This window comes from Dipodomys ordii, unplaced genomic scaffold (assembly GCF_000151885.1).
Source record: "Dipodomys ordii isolate 6190 unplaced genomic scaffold, Dord_2.0 Scaffold16, whole genome shotgun sequence".
NCBI lineage: Eukaryota > Metazoa > Chordata > Mammalia > Rodentia > Heteromyidae > Dipodomys > Dipodomys ordii.
In genome coordinates, this window is record NW_012267232.1 from 5,435,935 (window position 1) to 5,456,476 (window position 20,542).

Here is a 20,542-nt window from a genome sequence, read left to right on the forward strand (position 1 = left end):
TGATCCTCAGGTCCCAGCCCCCTGAGTAACTAGGATTACAGGTGTGATCTACTGGTGTCTAGCAAACCAGTGAATTTTAAACTTGATCCCCATCCTCCTAAATACAATCACACAATCACCTTTACATCAAAGTAGTTTTTTTGTTTGTTTGTTTTTGCCAATCCTAATAGATTGGTTTTTTTTGTTTTGTTTTGTTTTGTTTTTGGTCAGTCATGGGGCTTGAACTCTGGGCCTGGGCACTGTCCCTGAGCTCTTCAGCTCAAGGCTAGTCCTCTACCACTTGAGCCACAGAACCATTTCTGGTTTTCTGGTGGTTAGTTGGAGATACAAGTTTCATGGACTTTTCTGCCAGGGCTGTCTTTGAACCGCAATCCTCAGATCTCAGACTCAGTAGCTAGGTTCACAGGCATGAGCCACTGGCGCCCAGCTTTTAATAGATTCTTTTAATCTAACACTTTGTTCTTTCTCTAAATTCTTATTTAAAGTTAAAAAGCAATACCAAGTCATCTGTCAGAAAGCTGAGAGACCTAAATAGCCAAAACAATCATGGAAACAGAAGTACAGATTTGTATTGCTCAGACGTCTGTCTTCAAAACTCACTACAAAGCTACCATATCAAAAACAATACTGGAATAAAGGCAAATATATAGACCACTGGACTAGAATAGTCCATAAATAAATTCCCATGTATATGTTCAAATAATTTTTTACAAAGGTACCAGTCATTCAATGGGGAAAGAACCATCCTTTTAACAAATGGGAAACTAGATATCCACATGTGAAAAAAATTGAAGTAAGGTTGGGAACCAGTGGTTCACATCTATCTTCCTAGCTACATGGGAGGCTAAGATTGTTGAGATCATTATCCATTCTCAACCAAATGGCTGGATATGGTGGCATATGCCCGTTATCCTAGTTACCAAGAAACCTAACATAGTTAGGTCATACCCAGGCACTTTCCTGTGCATGAAAAATAACCAGCAAAAATCATTGCTGGGGGTATGGCTTTATGGGAAGATTACCTACTTAACAAGTGCAAGGACCTGAGTTCTAAATGTAGTACTGCTTTTTCAAAAAATGAAGTTAAACACTTACCTAATGCCATATACAAAAATCATCTAGAAATGGAACAAAGACTGAGACTTAAGATCTTAAATTATAAGCATATTAAGGATATTGGCTTTGGCAGTGATTTCTTGAATATGATACTAAAATCATGAACAGCAAAAAAAAAAAAAAAGGTAAACTGGACTTTATCAAAATGCCTCAAAGGATACTATCAAATGAATGCAAAGGATACTATCAAATGAATGCAGAGGCAACTTTTGAAACAGGAGGAAATGTAAACAAAATGTGGAATGTGTATATGTTGGAATATTATTCAGTCTTTAAAAGACAAAATAATTCACACATGGATACAACATGGATAGACCTTAAAATACTATACTAAGTGAAATTATCCAGTTGTAAAAGAATAAATTATTGTGCTATCCCACTAATGTGGGGTTTCTAGCCTAGTCATATTTATAAGGACAGAGTAGAATTGCAGTTGCTAGAGGAGGAGAATGCAGAGTTGTAGTTTAACTTTAGGGGTGAGGAATCTTTTATCTGCCAAGGGCCATCTGGGTATTTATAACTAGGCCATATGAAACTATGAATACCAGTACATGGGCTACAGGCAGCCAATGAAAAGCCTACATGTATTTCTCATCATGTACGAAATGGTTTCTTGGCTCTTATATACCCTGTAGACTGAAACTTTCTGACCCTAAGTATGTATAGAATATCAATGTTGGTTTTAGAAGACAAAAACATCTGGAGGTCAGCAGTGGTTAGTTATACTTAATGTGCATATGCTTAGTGCAACAGAACTGTGTGCTTAAAAATGTCAAAACTGGGATATTTTATTATATTTTTCCCACAATAGAAGAATAGAAAATAAGTAAACATAAACAATGAGTGAATGCATTATTAGGAAGAAGTTAAAGTTCAATAATAGAGGAACAGGAATGATTAAATTATGATTACCCACTTGATGAGCTATTTATGTAGCCAAAAGGACTTATTCATGGTGGCTACATGGAAAATGCCTGTGATATAGGGTTTAATGTATGTAGAGTTTCAGAAAAAATAAAAGGACTGAAAGGAAATAATCTATCTGTTTAAAAAAGTTACATTAGGGGGCTGGGAGGGTGGCTCAGAGGTAGAGTGCTTGCGTCACATGCATGAGGCCTTGGGTTTGATTCCTTGGCACCACATAAACAGAAAAGGCTGGAAGTGGCACTGTGGCTCAAGTGGTAGAGCACTAGCCTTGAGCTGAAGAGCTCAAGGACAGTGCCCAGGCCTAGAGTTCAAGCCCCACAACCAACCAAAAAAAAAAAAGTTACAGTAGGATGGTGAGGTTATTTGCTTTATTTTCATCTACTTCATCTTTAATAGAAAATTAGTTTACAATCAAAAATTTAAAAGTGACAGAAAACATTTTAATATTTTAATATTAATATAAAACATTTTAATATTTATCATTACCATCCTTTATAGTAATTATCCTTTGTTTTAGTAATTATCTATAAAATACAAATAGTTGGATATTTTAAGGCTTTTGCAAAGTAGTATATATATCAAAGAAGAAAGTCATTAAGGTTCCTGGAAAATCTCAGTTTCCTTCTCTGCTTCAAAAGTCATTCGGGATGCAGGTCACTGAGCAGAGGACAGGAAGACGAACACATCTGAAGGAAGAAACTTTTCAGAGTATGTCATGAGTTTGTCAACAAGCAAAGACAACTTCCTAGAGGCAAAACTGCAGGCTTTGACAGATGCCTATCTAGGCTAAAGCAGATATAGCTTGCCAAATGGGGCAGCCTATAAAAGTGAGTTCTAGAATGAGGACAATGATTCTAAGTGGGTTATTCTCATCCATTTATCATCTCTCCAAGTTCATTTCGTCGTCTCCCACAAACTCCACATGGGCCCTCCATCCCAGTGAATGAAAATACATCAGAATGAACACCCCTGGGGTTCAGATGGTGATGTCTTTAGAAGGACAGGCAGAGGTGGGGAGAGTGGGTAGCAGTGTTATACAACTCTGTAGCCACTCATTGGAAAGCTGTAGCATCTTTACCCATGAATCAGAGCAGCTCACAGGACAGGCATCTTCCCAGAAGAGTGGCACAGGGATCCTATAGAGGGATCACAGGATCCCAACCTCTGTGCTCCTTTCTGTTGGGTCTTGTTGTTATTAGGTTCCAGAAGACTCCTCCAGTCTGTCTTCTAGATTCACCGTTCATGTGGACCTTGCCACAAACTATTCAAATAAATTCAGTTCCATTTCCATAATGCTCTTAAAATCTGGTTTGAAGAAACATTCTCAAGATCCAGTTTGTTTCTCTTCTACTCAACCATTGTGGACCATTCTGTTTCTCATTAATGCTAGGTGGTTCGAGATCAGATCTCTCACTGCACAGTGAAATTACGCCAGACCACAGGTCTCATGGAATATTGCTTGGAGGTGATTAAGGAAAATGACCCCAGTGGCTTTTTGCAGGTAAGTAGCTTTGGCCTCAGATTCCAGTTGGCCTATGGGACTGAGTGTAGGGCACATAAATGGGACATCCAACAGTGCTGGCAAAGCATAGGTACCTCGATAAAAGGACCTGAGTTCATGCTGCACTAGGTATGTGGGTACCTGCAAAGCAAACTCCACTGACTTCCAAGGAGTGCTGATAAGGTTGAGAAATGGAGGTGATTGTTCTTGTGTTTAATCATGAAACATAATCCCCTTTAAGTTCTTCCTGTGTAGAGTATTGCTTTGCCTAAGAACTGGCACCCATTATATCTCCATACCATCTCGCGGACAGCTTTTCAGCCAACAACATTTGAATGTGCAAGGTTTCAACCTCCTTGTCACTTCCTACTGGCCAGTAAGTCAGTGATTTCTAAAATGTAGGGAAGGCTTTTTTGTTTTGCATTCTCACTTTTTTCAGTGTTAACTGTTTTAACTAAATGCTAAGATGATGTATGCTAGATTTCACTTAAGTTTGAAACCTATGATATGGAACCTTTTGTTAAGGGACTTGTAGATTCTTATAGCTCACACTCTATTAAACTGATCAATAATGAGAGGGCCACTGAATGCATGCAATGAAAGGCTCCTTCAAAGAATAAAAGTCATAACTACAAAAAGATGGCGTGTTAAAATGTAAGAAATTCCATATGCAAACCACTTGAAGCTAATTTGTTAAACTCATTTCCAAGTCTTAGAAGGCTACCCATAGCTCAAAATGGAAGCCTCAATCTGTATCTTGTAATAGGATTAATCACTAGCATGACATTATTCTTTACAGTTGTTGGATTTTAGGGGGAAAGTCATAAATCTCATGATCATATATCCACATTTGTCTATAAGATCAACGAACACTTCCTAATTATAGTGTCCTATCTCTCACTCACCTAAGTATTTAGATAAATTGTGTATCATTCTAGTCAGCTAGGATCCTCTTCATCAATAGCTATGAGACAGGAGGTTGTAAATCCCAAGGAAGTGGTCGTTGCATTCCCAAAGAGACAGTCAAGGAACCATCTTGTGGTCCCAGGGTGGTTCTGCATTTCTTAGGCTGTGGTCTTTGATGTGTATAGATTTCTGATGCCCTCATAAGAAGAGTGCACCTGACTGAGGATCAGTGGGGGAAAGGCACACTCACCCCCAGGATGACCACCGACTTCGACTTGAGTCTGGACAACAGCCCTTTGCTACAGTCTATTCACCAGCTGGACTTTGTACAGGTGAAAGGTATGTGCTTGCATTGCCTAGTCAGAGAGCATCATCCCTCATAGATGGTGGTGCTTGAAGCAGGGTCAGTTACCCCTGTGATGAATGTTACAGAAATCTGAAGTGACTCCTATCTCATCAGGTAATGAAACTGTCTCCTTGTGGCTGTGTCATCTACCTCTGAGCATATCAGATAAATTCAGATAAAACTCTACATTTGATTCGGAGAATCTTAGCTTCCACATACTCAGCAACAGAGAACAGCTGACATGAAAAGAGGCAAGGATAAAAAGAACATCACTGCACATAAAGAAAGCCTTTATGTATAACAAGGGGACTGGCGAAGATGTAAGAGATGGTGGAGAATGATGGAAGGGGTGACCTTGATCAAGATGCATTGTACCCATAAATTGGCATGTTGAACTGAAACCACTTTGTACAACTACCTAAAGATTAAATAAATAAATACATAGTTGTTTTAAAAAGGAAAAGAAAGAAAACTTTATTACACATAGTAACCAGAAACAGTGATATAAATGAGGGAGTCCAGAGTTAACTATCTTCATGTAAGATAAAGATAGTAACATTTGGGCTTGGATCTATGAGAATTTGAGAGAATCACAACTGGCCTTTGATCTGGCAGGAAGTACAAGCCTGGAAGGGAAAAGAAACTATGAGATAAATTTTAAAAGTAGTTTATATAACTGAGGAATACAACAAAGTCTCTTTGAGATTCTGAGGGATGAAGACTAAAGGGAAGTACAAGTACTTAATTTAGTTTAAGAAAATAACTCATTCAAAGAAAAATGAAAATTCAGACCAACTGTGCAACAATACTTTATGATAGTATTGTTAATGTCCATTGGAAGAATATTTTTTTCTCATCCTTGATTTCAAAACATGGATCCACAGGAAGTTACAAAAATAGCAAGGAAAAGTCCTCCTGCTCTTTCATAACTATAATATGCCAAAACCAAGAAGCTGACATTTGTACAGTCTATGTAAAGTCCTGTGCTATTTTATAACATGTAGATTCATAAAACCACCACAACAATGAGCACAAACAACTATGGGAGAGCTGAGCAATGCCATAATCCCAGCAATTAGGAGACTGGAGCAGGGTTGTGAATTTAAGGCCAGCCTTGACCGGCTTAGGACAAACAAAAGAACAACCAGTAAATGTTTTCCATTTATTTCTCCCCTCCACCAACCTCACTCCATCTCTACCATTGAATCATCTTATTTTTAAAACTAAAGAAAATGACTCAGAATTCAGAGCATTAAAATTTTTTGTTTCTAGCTGGGCACCAGTGGCCCACACCTGTAATCCTAGCTCTGCAGGAAGCTGAGATCTAAGGATCACAGTTCAAAGCCAGCCCGGGCAGAAAAGTCCCCATGAGACTCTTATGTCCAGTTAACCACTCAAAAACTGGAGGTGGGGCTGTGGCTCAAAGTGGTAGGGCTAGCCTTGGGCAGAAAAGCTCAGTGACACTGCCCACCCAGGCCCTGAGTTCAAGCTCCACAACTACCCAACTCCCCCCCCCAAAATAGGAAGCAGAGCTTTTCCCAAAGAAACAACATTTTTTAGGTTCGAGACCACAACACAAACTTGGCCACTTTGCGCATTGGCAAGGCCACGCCTTCAACGTCAGAAACAAAATTTTTTCCAGTTATGGGGCTTGAACTCAGGGTCTGGGCGCTGTCCCTGAGGTCTTTTGCTCAAGGCTAAGCCCTACCACTTTGAGGAACAGCTCCACTTCCAATTTTTTGAGTGGCTAATTGGAGACAAGAGACTCACAGGTACTTTTCTGCCCTGGCTGGCTTTGAACCCTGATCCTCAGATCTCAGCCTCCTGAGTAGCTAGGATTAGGGGTATGAGCCTCTGGCACACAGCAGTGCTCTCTCTCAGACATGGAGAACCAGGTCACCTAACAAATTTTAGGGCTATTAGATCTAATGTTCCATAGTCAAATTCATCCTGCTAGTTGTCATATGTACTTCTTTCATCATTTTAATGTATGTTTGCTCTCATTTATTTTCAATTTTCTCATCTTTTGTTTAACAAGGATTGCTTTGGGAAGATGTCTTAACCAATTTTTGAAGTAGTTGATACATGATAAATTAAAATGCTTTTATTTTGCAATAGTAACCAAAAAAATGTTGAGCATTTATTGAGTGCTAACTGAGCCAGATCCTCCTCTTCACCAAGTGCAGAGAAGTTTTACATATGGTTCCTCATTTTATTCGACAGCACTAGTAGTCAGCTTAAGACACTGAGACACAAGAACCCTGAACTACCTGCCTGAGGCTCACACAGCTAGTGAGTGGCAAGGCCTGGATTCACACACAGAAAATTAATTCAAGAACACACTCATACACCTTCTAGTTTATTCTGTGAAACTAGGGCCATCCTATGTAGCTCTTCCTGGGAATTCCTTCTATACACTTAATAAAAATAATTCCTTTTGTATACTTAATGTGTATCTCTTAATGGGAATTCCTTTTGCATCCTTAACTCCTTTAGCACACTTAATACTGTTTAAAATTTTTTTCCTTCACACCTATACACTAACCTAATATTTAAATCCATCCCTCATAGAATTTAGAGTCCCAGGAAATCCTTATTTTAGTCTCCAAGTTTTGCAATTAAATATAATCAAGTTACAAGTAACTTGGAGGAAGAAATATGTAACAAAAAGAAGGAAACATATAAAGACTTGATAGAAAAGAGAAAAATGAGCTAACCTAATTAGCCCTGGTAAGGAAGCAGAAGAGGGCAGTCGGAGGGCAGGGGCCTAAGGGCTTTGAAATGCTTTGATCAGCTGACTGAGCTCCCCATCTGCTACATTCATTGCCCTTCAGAGTTCTGTCCATTTAAGCATGGTGAAGTCCAGGCCAGTTGGCAGGATGGCACCAGTTATATTTGAAAGAGCAGGCTATTCAACTGATATAAGGACTGCTGGTCCATGTGCCCGCTGGCACCACAGACACATTTCTAAAGCACTGTTGTTGGGCCACTTGACACAGAAGGTAAGAGTGAACGCAGCTATGTGTTCAGGCTGTTAAAGTCTATACATATAGCAAAGAATGCCAAATACTCTAAAGATCAAAATGCAGAACATTTTCACAGCAACAACTCAACCTGGAACACAGAATATCCAGCACAAGTATTTATGAAGTTCATAAAACAGACCATTTGGTATGAGAGTAGATTAATCTATTTTCAGTTTAACACTTCATCTTAATATAATTTACTTCTGCTTATTATCACTCTTCATTGTTAATTTATGTGTTTTGCTTTGGGCTCATTAAGTTTAATTAATTCAGTGAGAGCCCAGTCCTCCTTGGACTCGGCATAATTTTTACCTGTCCTGCTTGTGATGGAAAGAAAAAGCCAAAGGTCATGGTACAATAGACTTGATTGGCTGTAGTTTGAAATTTCCTACTGGCCTCTATAGTATCTGTTAGCACATATACAGTTGTCCTAGTACAGTGTGACTTTTCTCATTCTTAGTTTAATGAACTACACTTTCCCAATCTGTCAGTAAAAAATATCCCAATGAACTGCACCCTAAATCTGTACAAATGGCCAAAATTAAGTAGCATTTGGAATGCTGCTAATTGAAATCTGGCCACTTGAATGTAACTATAAAGGTAATTTTATATGTTTTCTAATTGTCCAAAGTGAATTAGAGTATAAAGTTAAAATATTTTCAAAATTGCTTAACAGATACATTTAAAGAAGTATGTTTACTGGTTTACTCAAAAACTATCAAGCTTTTTTTTATTCTTGTTGTTTTTATTGTTGAAACTAAAAAAGACAGGTCAGCTGTTGGTTTCTACATATTTCTGTTTAGGTTAGCTACTCTTTTTTCAAGAGTCTAAAGTTATTCTCCTACTAACTAAGGGTTTAACTGGTCTGTTCTTTCTGATCTCTATCACCCCCAACAAGTGAGAGCTATCTGGAGAATATTGGTACTTTCTTTATTCTAATAACCCTAAACTTTAATGGCATGTTTTCTGGCTATATCTTGACTAGGAAATCTTTATATAGCTGGATATACTGATGGCTCACACCACCTGTAATCCTAGCTACTCAGGAGGCTGAGACCTAAGGATTGTGGTTTGAAGCCATCCTGACAGAAAAGTCTATGATACTCTTATGTCTAATTAAGCAATGGAAGTAGAACTTTGCCTCGAGTGGTAGAGTACTAATGAGCATAAAAGCTCAGGGATAGCACCCAGGCCTCAACCCCCAGAAGAGAGAGAGAGAGAGAGAGAGAACTACTCTTAACCTTTCTTTTTAAATAGAAAACAACATATGAAATTATCTTCTGGCTTTGTTACAAAGTAATTTAAAATTTTCCCCTTAATTCTAAGTTGATATTGTCAACTCTTCTCTCCAGCTTAAGGAGGGAATTTTAAGTCAATTCCTAGTTTACCAAGAATTCAGATATCTATATCCTCCCAGAAGAATATTACCCTAGGATTGTGTATAAGTAAGTTCACAGAATATCCCAAATATGAGTTGTAGTGCTAATATCTAGTGTCAGCATGTTCATGTTGAGCCAGGGCAACACAACCTAAAACTTCACCAACCCTTTTTAGCACTGGACCAAATGGCTATTAATTTCTTTAAGTGCCTCTATTCTTGTATACCCACCCCTAAGGGCAAATTTATCTTCATTAACTCATCTTGAATACAAGAGCATTTTGTACCAAGGTCATAAACTAGATATTCTTATAAATACTAGCAAAGGAGCTGCGAGATATGGGTGAACATGCATGCACACATAATCTGTTCATGTAAGGAAGTTGTCTTCAGAACATAGGTTGATGTTCATCATTCACAGTGGGCCAGTGATGGCCTTCCAGGAATGGCCTGAAGTAAATCTAAATGCCATTCCTATTGTCCAGCCTAAATAGAGACGAATGACAGTCTACAGAGGAGCTTTCAGAGAGGGTGCAGTAAAAATCATCCAGTAAATAACATGCAGATGCATACACTATAGCTCTGAAGATGAACTATTTCACTAATATCACTCACTTGTTTTTCACATTATAGGAAACAGGAAGAAGCTTCCAGAATGAGGCCTGGAGGCTTGCCTTCAGCACATTATTGTCAGGCACCACACTGGAGAAGAGCCTTAATGCAGTGGCAAGCACACAGACCAGGTCCCAACCCTGCTGCTGTAGAGGGTGTCATGTACCCTATTTTATCTTACTAAGTATAAAAGAAATGATCTACAAGAAATCCAAAGTAATTTCAAATTAATCTGTCATCTGCTATGGTTTGGAAGTGGCTAGCACTACAATTCCTGGCTGATGTCTATGACTGAGCTTTAGATATTATTGACACTCCTGTCACTAGGCAACGTTTACCTTGATTTTTTTTTTATAACCTAGATTTTTCCTTCCCAGGCATCTTTGTTTTCTACTTGTTTCTTTTTTTTTTTCTGCCAATACTTTCAAATGTCCAGACGTGAAGCTTCTTTGGATTTCCATTTCCTCAACTACAAACCAGAGATACAGAAAGTACTTACTACGTGGGGTTGTCGTGAAAATTCAGTGTCTTAAACATGTAAGCTTTCTACCCTGCAGAGTGGTGCTGGGCCAAGGGCTCACAAAGCCTGGCTTAGGATTGACGCTCCATGCAAAGATCTGGAGGCATGCTTCTCCTTTCCCTGGCCTCCCATACTAGTGTTCATTCACAGAGGAATTCTGAAGGGCTGCAGCTCTTCTCAACCTGGAGCATTAGAAAGGAAAATGTGAACTGTACATTGACATGCAGCAACCTTCTAACATTAAAACATTTGAAAATATTGGCAGCTACACCAACCTGTTCACGAAGGCCAGTGAACATGGCTGCCATCCCAGAAAATCTTCAGCTTGAAGTTTTTACAAGATAAAAAAAAATGCTAATATTAAATTTTGGAGAAGCTGGATGTTAGGGAAAAAAGAAAGGTGACAGGGACTGAGCATTGAAAGATCAAGCTGTGATTGGCTAGTGACGGATGCTTCAATAAAATGTAACACTTGGGGCTAGGAATGTGGTTTAGTGGTAGAGTGCTTGCCTAGCATGCACAAAGCCCTAGGTGCCATTCCTCAGAACCACATACACCAAAAAAGCCAGAAGTGGCACTATGGCTCAAGCGGTAGAGTGCTAGCCTTGAGCCAAAGAAGCTCAGGGACAAGCTCAGGCCCTGAGTTTAAGCCTCAGGACTGGGGGGGGGGGAGAATCGAATTTTCAGTCTTAGATATCAGCCCAGGAACTGTGGGGCCAGCCACTTCCAAAGCATAATAACACTAGTTAACTTGATACTTCTTTGGATGTTTTGTAGGTCATTGATTTTTATACCTAATAAAATAAGGAAATAACTCTTACTATAAAGTTGATGTTTCACATGTCAGTCTTACCCTTTGCTAATGAGACTGTGGTTTTGTCACATTTCTCTTTTATAGATAACATCATTTTGGGATTAAAAAAGAAAAGATAAATAGGGGAAAAAAAGCAATTCTTGGCACATGAAAAAATAGATTTAGAAACATACAAACATTCTGAATAACTTCTCTCCTCCTGTCCTCTCCTGCTTTTTGGTTTATTTTCTTATTTGTTTAAATCTGAGACAATATTAAGTCTGAAAATTAAGTGAGAGGTTATATTTTTTTCTTGATCTCTTTATTTTTTTTATTTATTTATTTTTTTGGGGGGGTCCAGTCGTGGGGCCTGAACTCTGGGCCTGGGCGCTGTCCCTCAGCTCTTCAGCTCAAGGCTAGCGCTCTGCCACTTGAGCCACAGCACCACTTCCAGCTTTTTTTTCTTTTTGCTTATGTGGTACTGAGGAATCGAACCCAGGGCCTCATGCATGCAAGGCAAGCGTTCTACCACTGAGCCACCTTCCCAGCCCTCTTTATTCTTTTACAGTACATCCACTGAGGACTTCAGATAAGTGAAGTTCCAATATTTTAATTACCTGTGACATTATGTGTTTCAATTAATCTTTTAATTATACCAACATCTGACAGGGAACTTTGAGTTTCTTACCAAAGACATTGCAAGCATTTATATGACTCAAGTGAAATCATCTTGTGATCTTATTTTTTGATCTTATAATTAATGAAATGTAAATTTGCTTGAAACAAGAATGAAGGGAAAAAGAAAAACTAATATGGACTAATAAGACGGTCTCAAGGAATTGTTTGTAAGGTAGGCTCTAACTAATAAGAACAGTTCAAAACAAATTCACCAGGGAGGATTGTTCATGTCTTTGCAAGCCTTTCAAGGAATGATTTGCTTAGACTTTGTCATGTTTTATTTCCACAGCAAATATGACCAAATGTGTTCTCTTGTCAAGGAAACTTTCAACAACTTAGTGTTAGCCCTACAGTTACAACTCCTGTTTGATCCTGTTTCTGTGGGTGTTCATTAGAATCATCAGAAGAGCTTCTGGGTCAAACCAAGTCTAGTGGCAGAAGGTCCTTGATCTTAATCAGAAAAAGAGTTCAAGGACAGAGGAATTTCAGCCGGAACAAGCTTATGAAGGCAAAACAAAGTGAAAGGGCACTCTCTAGACAGAGGTAGTCGGAAGGCTCAAGAATGAGTAACTGCCTTAAGGGTTCCAAGGTCTCAAGGTTTGATTGAGATCTATGAGGAAGGCCATTCCTGGACACTGGGTTAACTCCTACAGATTGGCTCATGTATCAATTCCTCTCACACATCTGACAGGGGAGTTTTGGGCCTTAGATGGTCAGATTGGGACTTTTTATTTACCAAAGGATGACAGAGGATATGGATCAGCAAGACTCTGTTATATGTCATGAGTCATTCTGTTCATAATATCAGCTGGCCAGGATATGATTTTTATCAACCTCCATCATTCCCAGCCATCAGATTTCCTAGCTCCTTGCCTAACATCTATGTCAGAAGAGTATGTTATGTTTCTCCCTCTTTCTGTCTAGTCCTAGAGTTTATTTTAGTGAACAAGACAATGCATTTAATATCCTTTTCCTCCAAACCCAATGTTCTGGGACCTGGAGGTTGCAAAAAACACAGGCCTCTATGAAGATTTCATCCAAACCCTGTGCCATTGAAAGACAGCTTCCCTCATTAAACTGTCTACTTCCAATGACCTTAACACTAAAGCTGACTTACTTATGCTTGATTTTAAAAGTGAAACATGGTTTTATTATAATGTATTACACTCTTTTCTTAAGTATAATATGAATGACTTGCTCTTTGTCCATTATCTCCTGTGTTGTGGTCATTGCTTTTGTTTTCTAGGTTACATACCATAAACCTTGTTTGCTGAACTGCTGTTAAATCAAATATCTTCTTGGTTGGGGTTGCTGACAAGAGCAGGTTTAGCTCAATGCACGGCTGACACATAGAGTCTAATTCTGGGACAATCTACCAGGTGTTCCATGATTAACATTTGTTCATCTCACTGCCCCTGAATATGATCCAAGCTGTTCTCTCTTGTTACTAAAATGCTATAAAAAATAAATCCATGTTTTGGTACTAGAAAATACATAATTTAACAGTTAATAGAAACACTGTGCTCAGCTACATATACTGAGTGCATACGTGAAGAACAGGGACTATTTCTCAACCAATATCTCTATGTCTGGGTATATGAAGGTTCAGTGACTTGGCAGTTGAAATATTTTTTTAAAAGCTCAGCATAAAATGTGGAGGTTGGGGATTGTAACTAGCAAAACCATGACAGATTCCCACCTGGCTGTGAAAACCTGTGGATCTGCCTGTTCTATCTTGTTCTATCCTGTACTAATGTCTAGGCTCAAAGTCAGGTGTTCTATATCCAAAACAAACAAGTGGTCTTCACCTTGTGCTGTTTCCCAAGTATAAAATCAGGTTCCTCAGAAACTTCGAGGTGGGGAGATGGCTGCTTAAGTCACTTGGCTCCAGATTTCAAAACCTCACTATTGTTATTGTGGAGTGGTTTCAGAGGTCTTCTCAGAATAGGTAGTCTGCAGTTTATAAACTGAGATTTCAAAGCCAGGCACTTGTGGCTCACGCCTGTAATCGTAGCTACTCAGGAGGCTGAGATTTGAGGATCACGGTTTAAAGCCAGCCCGAGCAGGAAAGCCTGTGAGACTTATCTCCAATTAACCACTAGAAAACCAGAGTGGTGCTGTGGCTCAAGTGGTAGAGTGCTTGCCTTGAGCTGAAGTGCTGAGGGACAGCACCCAGGCCCAGAGTTCAAGCCCCACGACTGACCAAAAAAAAAAAAAAAAACTCTGAGATTTCAGCTTTTGAAATTTGTGGTAGATTCATTCGCACCAGTTTACCATGTTATGAAGTAAATAGGCTTTAATGAGCTGGGCTGGAAATCTAGTCCCCATGTAACATCTTTCCCTTTTTTATATATTTATTTATTTTTATTTTATTAGTGAAGATACTGTACAGAGGGGTTACAATTACATGGGCAGGATAATGCGTACATTTCTTACCAAGCATTGCAGCCTCCTCCTTTTGTTTACCCTTCACATCCCTTCCCAGCCTCCCCCCTCCCCCCCAATCCCAATCTTTCTCCTTCCCCCCTTCCCCCCCCTCCCCACACCAATGTTGTAAAGCTCATTTTGGACATGACAACTTGTACTTCTCATTGTTGCAACAGGTCCACCTGTATCTTTAAACAACTGGTTTTTCCCCATCTCCTCCTCAAGTTATACTGACATCAAATATAGTGAAAGCAGGAGTTATACTGTGGGGGAGGGACATACCAAGCAACAAAGAGATAATCTTATAAGTGCATTAGACACACATGCATGAAAGAAAAAAACATTAAGATACATATGTGGCTCAGTGGTAGAGCGCTTGCCTTGCATGTAACATCTTTCCTTGAGGGGTGATGTCTTCCATGCACATGGGGAAAGGTATAAAATCAGAGTTCTGTGGATATTCCTATACTTCTAGCCACACAATTAAGGTGGCAAGTGGCACTGTGAGCTTAGGATAAGGTCTCACAGTACTTCAGGAACTCACCCTATCCCTGGAAACCCAGGGAAGATCATTCTACCCACCCTGAGATTGGCTCCTTCTAACCATTGTTTATCAGGGGTGTTTATCATTTCAAGATACTGAAATGTTTGCAGCTTGACAGAAGTCAGAATAACTATAATTTCTGTTTAGCTTCCTCTCCAGTTCCAGCAACCCCCATCCTACAGCTGGAGGAGTGTTGTACCCACAACAACAGCGCCACACTGTCCTGGAAACAGCCCCCCCTGTCTACAGTGCCAGCTGATGGATACATTCTAGAGTTGGATGATGGCAGTGGTGGTCAGTTCCGGGTAGGTAAACTATCTTGTTAATTTACCATGAAGTCCCAGGCCTTGCTTCATCATCTTTCTTGAGCCACCCTGGCAAGACTGCCTGCCCTAAAACTGAGGCCTGCCTTCTGATTTCATTAATGATGAAAGAGTCTCTAAAACAGCCAGAACTTCCAGAGAAATAGTTTAGCTGTGTGGCCTGGCCCGTTCTCACCTCTTTTAGCCTCAGATCCTCATTTGCAGAAAGCAGAAGACCTATAACATGTATGTCACATCTGGTTGCTAAAAGTCCATTAGGTAATCCATATAAAACTTTTAACATGCTACCTGGTAAACAACAACCTGCCTGTAGTAGCTATTATTATTATTAACATTTTTATTTATTGCTAGTAATACCATAAATCATTATTTTGGGTTGTATTCCTTGTACTTGGCATGCTCTCCTATTATAGCCCTTCGGTTTTGAAACTTTTGTTGCAGAGTGCTGTTACTTCTGGCCCTCTAACCAAACAGAGCTAGTGTTAGCAGATCATTACCTCCTCAAAGAAACAGAGTCCTCATCCCAGGATATCCCTTTTGAAAATAAGACGAGCATCTTTTTGGTGAGACATGGCCATGCTGCCTGCAGGTTGATGATCTGTGTGTGACTACCTATCTGCACATGTCTGCATCTGGTCCATGCACATACCATGCACCTGTTATTTCCTCCCGCCTTGTTTTGAACCTGCTCCATCTCAGTCTTGTCTGAGTCTTCTTCCCTGGGAGAATCCTTGCTTGTGACCCCCAAACATATTAGCCTTTCTGAGTTCTGAGACCAGTCTCTGCACTGATGAAAAGGAATTCATACAGCCCCTCCATACCTTAAGCTCCAAGGATAAGGATTTGTTCTGGCCATCCATGGTCAAACTTGGGCCTCTAGCTTGCAAGATCAAAGCCTGTCAAGCACTAGGTTTAAACACTTTGAAGCAAGATCTATGTCTTCCTCAACTGTCCTCAAGAGCAAAGGCTCACCTGTTTAGTAGGGAATCCTTTTCTTACATATGCATTCACTAATAGGCAGGGAAAAATCCAATTTTCTGCTTTTCCAAATTAAGGGTCTTAGGTTTCATTTCAGTTTATATCTTTGGTATTGTGTTTTTCTCCCTCTCCCATTCCTTCTACCTTCCCACTTCTCTCTCTCTCTGTAATAATCTGTCTATTCATGAAATCATCCTGGGAATAGTCTCCATCTCTTATAGTCCTGAGGCCATATGTTCCTCCTGCCTCCTCACCAACCCAGATGCAGACACCTCCCAAGTCCATTTTTTCCACACACATTTCTCATCAAAGGCTCAGGCCCCGATTTCCACCTGTATAGAATTTTCCATTTCTGTACTCTGAAACTCGCTTTAAAATAAACGTATAATTTTCTTTGACAACTTAGCTTTGTTTTTCTTTTTTTTTGCGGGGGGAGGTCTGGTCCTGGGCCCTGAACTCTGGGCCTGGGCAGAACTCTGGCCTCAGCTCTTCAGCTCAAGGCTAGGGCTCTGCCACTTGAGCCACAGCGCCGCTTCTGGCTTTTTTCTTTTTTTTCTTTTTTTGCTTATGTGGTGCTGAGGAATCGAACCCAGGGCCTCATGCATACAAGGCAAGCGTTCTACCACTGAGCCACCTTCCCAGCCCCCTTAGCTTTGTTTTTCCTACATTCCAGTGTTCTTTCTTAGATATTAGTATCTTAGTATCACGTGGCTCCTCCTCCTTCCTATCCCCCCTCCTCCTTATTTTTTAAGCCCAATAACATTAATAAGCCATTGAGTTCCCTGATCCCTTGCTATCAAGTCATGGTGCTCATATCCAGTCACTTCCTCTTACTCACAGACTGCCATAAGATGTGACCTTTAATGGGGAAATGACTTTAAGACCCCAGGAAGAGGCTTCAGGTTATATCTTGCCTTATTACTAAAATGCAGTCACTGTTTCCACTTCTTCTTATAACATTAAAAATGCAGAATTTCAGAGCCTATCCCAAAGACCTACCAGATCAAAACTGCATTTTAATGAGATTCACAGGTGACTCATATGCACATAAAATTTGCGAAGCACTCAGTGAGGGACGTAACATTTCAGATTGTTGTAACTGCTGGAGTACTAATGAATTGATGGACAGTCCAAGAGCCCAGTCTTCTTAGTAGCATACCAGAGAGTTGTCATTTTAAGGCTGTGATTTGAATGTAAAGTATATTCACTTATTACATCAGCATAATTTTTCAACATGTACTGCTGGAGCAGGAAGCAAAAGCCTAACCTGTGCTAACGATACATTATGCGAGGATTTCTTATAAAGCCTTTTAAATGCCAAGCTTCCTCCTCTCTGTACTGTGATGAAAACCTATACCCTTATGGCTTTTGAGTCTTTGTGAAAACTGTTTCTGAAGCCACCAGTATATAAACACAGCATAGAGCTCACTTCATGTGCTCATGTTTCAAACATGGCTTTTACAAATCACACTGATGAGTGGAAAACTCAGCAGGAACATACTATAGAAATACCAAATTAATAGGAATAAGCATGGCCCTAGCCATAAATATGCAAATTGTTTTGAGAGCTTTCTGTTGTTGTTTTTCACTTTTTGAGGCAAGATATTGTTACGTAGCCCAGACTGGCCTCAAACTCTAGTCTCTTCTGCAAATGTTGGGATTACTGGCATACATCACCACTCCCATCTCTAATTTAATTTTATAATTCCTCACTGCTAACAAATATCATTCATTAAACTGCCTAGTCCTTGTGAAATGAAGGGTTCTGTGCCAATCAGTCTGCACCTATTCCCTTATATACTCCTATACCAATGCCCAACGAGGTGGGCATTCCTGTCTATTTTATGCTTGGATAACCGAGGCTTTAATAAGACAAGGTTAAAAGCCCAGAATTTCACAAGATTCAAATCCACATCAGGCTGATGATGCAAAGCTCCAGTTCCTAACCAGTCAACATCCCTGCCTTTCCTCACTCATCACAAGTGTTCATATTAAATGGCATCCTGTTGTTTGTTGATCCCAGGAAGTATATGTTGGAAAAGAAACAATGTGTACGGTGGATGGTCTTCATTTCAACAGCACATACAATGCTCGAGTCAAGGCCTTCAACAAAACAGGAGTCAGCCCATACAGCAAGACCCTGGTCCTGCAGACGTCTGAGGGTAAGGCCCTTCAGCAGTATCCCTCAGAGCGAGAACTGCGTGGCATCTAACGTGGCTGGCAGCTCGGAGGTAACCCCACCACTGCCCACATTCCTCAAGCGTTTCCATGACTTGCTCTGCACTCGGCCACCGAGCCGCTGTTCCTCTCCTGCCTTTAGAGAGCTCATGGGATGTGGATGTGAGCAAACCAAAGATTCCACATCGACAGTTCCAATGGCTTGGGCCGTCGGCTTCCTTTGATAACACTAAATAAGCTCCAGTTGAAGAAGCTGAAACTGAAGGCCTGAATGAGGCCCTGGTTATAAGACGATGTATCTAGGCTCTAGAGCAGGCTCCCATTCTCCACCAATCCACATCACTTGCCAGTTTTGCCCAGATGATTCTCAATTTCTTTGTAGTGCTTGCTTGTTTCTGTGGGGTGGGGGACCTAGGTTCTTTCCAGCTGTGTATTTGTATGACTGAATGTGTTTCCAGTGGGCATGGGGTGCTAGAGCCATTTCATAGAGGGCCTTGCTGGCCACTCTTGGCTTAACCAGCATGGACTGATACCACTTCCTACCCAAAGCCCAGGCCTTCGGCACTAGGACTGAGACTTCCTGTGGGCATCAAACAGGAAAAGACAAGCAACTCCACAATACCTCGCCATTTACATCTTTGCCAGTCCCTCCAGTAGTGGTTAGGTTGCCTAAGGCCACTGCACAAGGTTAATCTCTAGAGGACATTTGCTCCTTGGCTATCTGTAAATATTTTTGTCATCAAAGAAAAATAATCCCCCTCAGGGGAGAGGCCTGAATTTGATGGCCAAGTATAACCTCTGAGGCGTCTAACATTTTCATCTTAAGAGCAATTACAACACATGCTATTAATAATATTAAACCTATCTAGAGGTATTTGTGACTGGTGCCAAACCATTTTGAGACTCTGGGGTATCACTTTAATCATAAAAATCACCTCCCACCCCATTGCCATTCTCTGGAACTTACCTCTGCACAACTAAGTATGTTGATTTGGTGGGTTTTTTGTTTTGTTTTGTTTTGTTTCTCAAGATGTTAGCTAGAAGAATTGTGGTGGGGTTTCCCACTTTCTACAAGCTTCAGCATGTGTCAGTCACCCCTAAAATGGTCCACATGGTTAAAAACAAGCACAACTTTGAATTCTACAGCAAGGGGGCAGGCTCTGACCTGTGAAGAACAGTGCTTTGGGAGTTGTAAGTCTGAATGATACTGTTCAAAGAGAAGTATTTGTTGAAGGGAAAATGCCCATATGATGTATTCTCATTTAGACTGCAGTAGCATGGTAGCTAGAATTTATCCCCTAATTATCATTTTAGCAACTTCTCTCCCTGGTGACCTATCAGTTTGAGAGCAGTTGCTTCTTTTCCCAAAATACCATGCTAAAAGGCAAGAACTGTCCCAAGGTTTTGTTTGTTTGTTTGTTTTTCTCCCCAGAACCAATGCAGAAGTCACAATGGCAATGGCCTCATTTTCCACTTGTGCACAAGGTGGTCAGATTGAAAAGTTCAGTGCATGCCAGCAGAGATACCGTGCAACAGTGTTGCTAATATATGTCATCAGACCTATAGGAAAACCATCTCTATTCATAATATATTAGAGAAATCATAACTATTTCACTAAAGTCAGTTATTAGCATAGCATTCTGAGTGCTTCTGTCGCTCCTTTCGTCCTATAGGAGGATGTAATTTCTTAAGTTTCTTTCCATGTTCATAAGATTATGGTGTCTAACAACAAATTACAGGATTTGAAACTGCGATCCTTGGTATCACAGTCACAGAATTGGGGGGTCATTTTCCAAATGAAACTAATGGAACAAGTTCTCTATCAACAAAGAAACTGTACTGTAGACGTTCAATTCCTCCTTGGATTTTATATGTTGTGTACAAATATAAGGTATGTATCGGAATACAAAACAAACACTTATCATCATGTAGATACCAGTATTCTCTGTTACTGCACAGAAGTGATTTTCTCATGATGAAATAAAGTTCGCACACATACTTTCTCCTTAACTTTGGTTTGTTCTATTTGTTTCTCCCTCTTTCTAAGGAGACTTAGAAAGCAAGCTAATAATATTTATTTTGACAAAGATTTGATCCCTCTGTTATAGAAAAAGCCTATAGTAGTAAATATTTATAACTCTATTTGTTTTTTTTTCAAATCGATGAGAAAAGTCCTATCATAGATTTCTGATAAGTTCATTATAGTGATATTTTATTTGTGTTATTTCTTACAGTTCTTGGAAAGCTCACTTTAAAGATGTTGTTTCTTACAGTTCTTGGAAAGCTCAC

At 39.9% G+C, this 20,542-nt stretch overlaps 1 protein-coding gene across 3 annotated transcripts in view; it reads left to right on the forward strand.

Moving 5' to 3' along the window:
* Positions 1–20,542, forward strand: part of Trim9 (tripartite motif containing 9) — a 113,579-nt gene that overhangs the window by 72,737 nt on the left and 20,300 nt on the right. For 2 of the 3 annotated variants that reach the window (XM_013012249.1, XM_013012250.1), the window contains exons 4-7: positions 3,434–3,544; positions 4,636–4,789; positions 14,922–15,079; positions 18,099–18,237. In XM_013012249.1, coding sequence (XP_012867703.1) covers positions 3,434–3,544; positions 4,636–4,789; positions 14,922–15,079; positions 18,099–18,237 — 562 coding nt within the window. Of the gene's footprint in view, positions 1–3,433; positions 3,545–4,635; positions 4,790–14,921; positions 15,080–18,098; positions 18,238–19,926; positions 20,264–20,542 lie in introns of those variants that run through there. The other variant, XM_013012251.1, reaches the window with a different exon arrangement.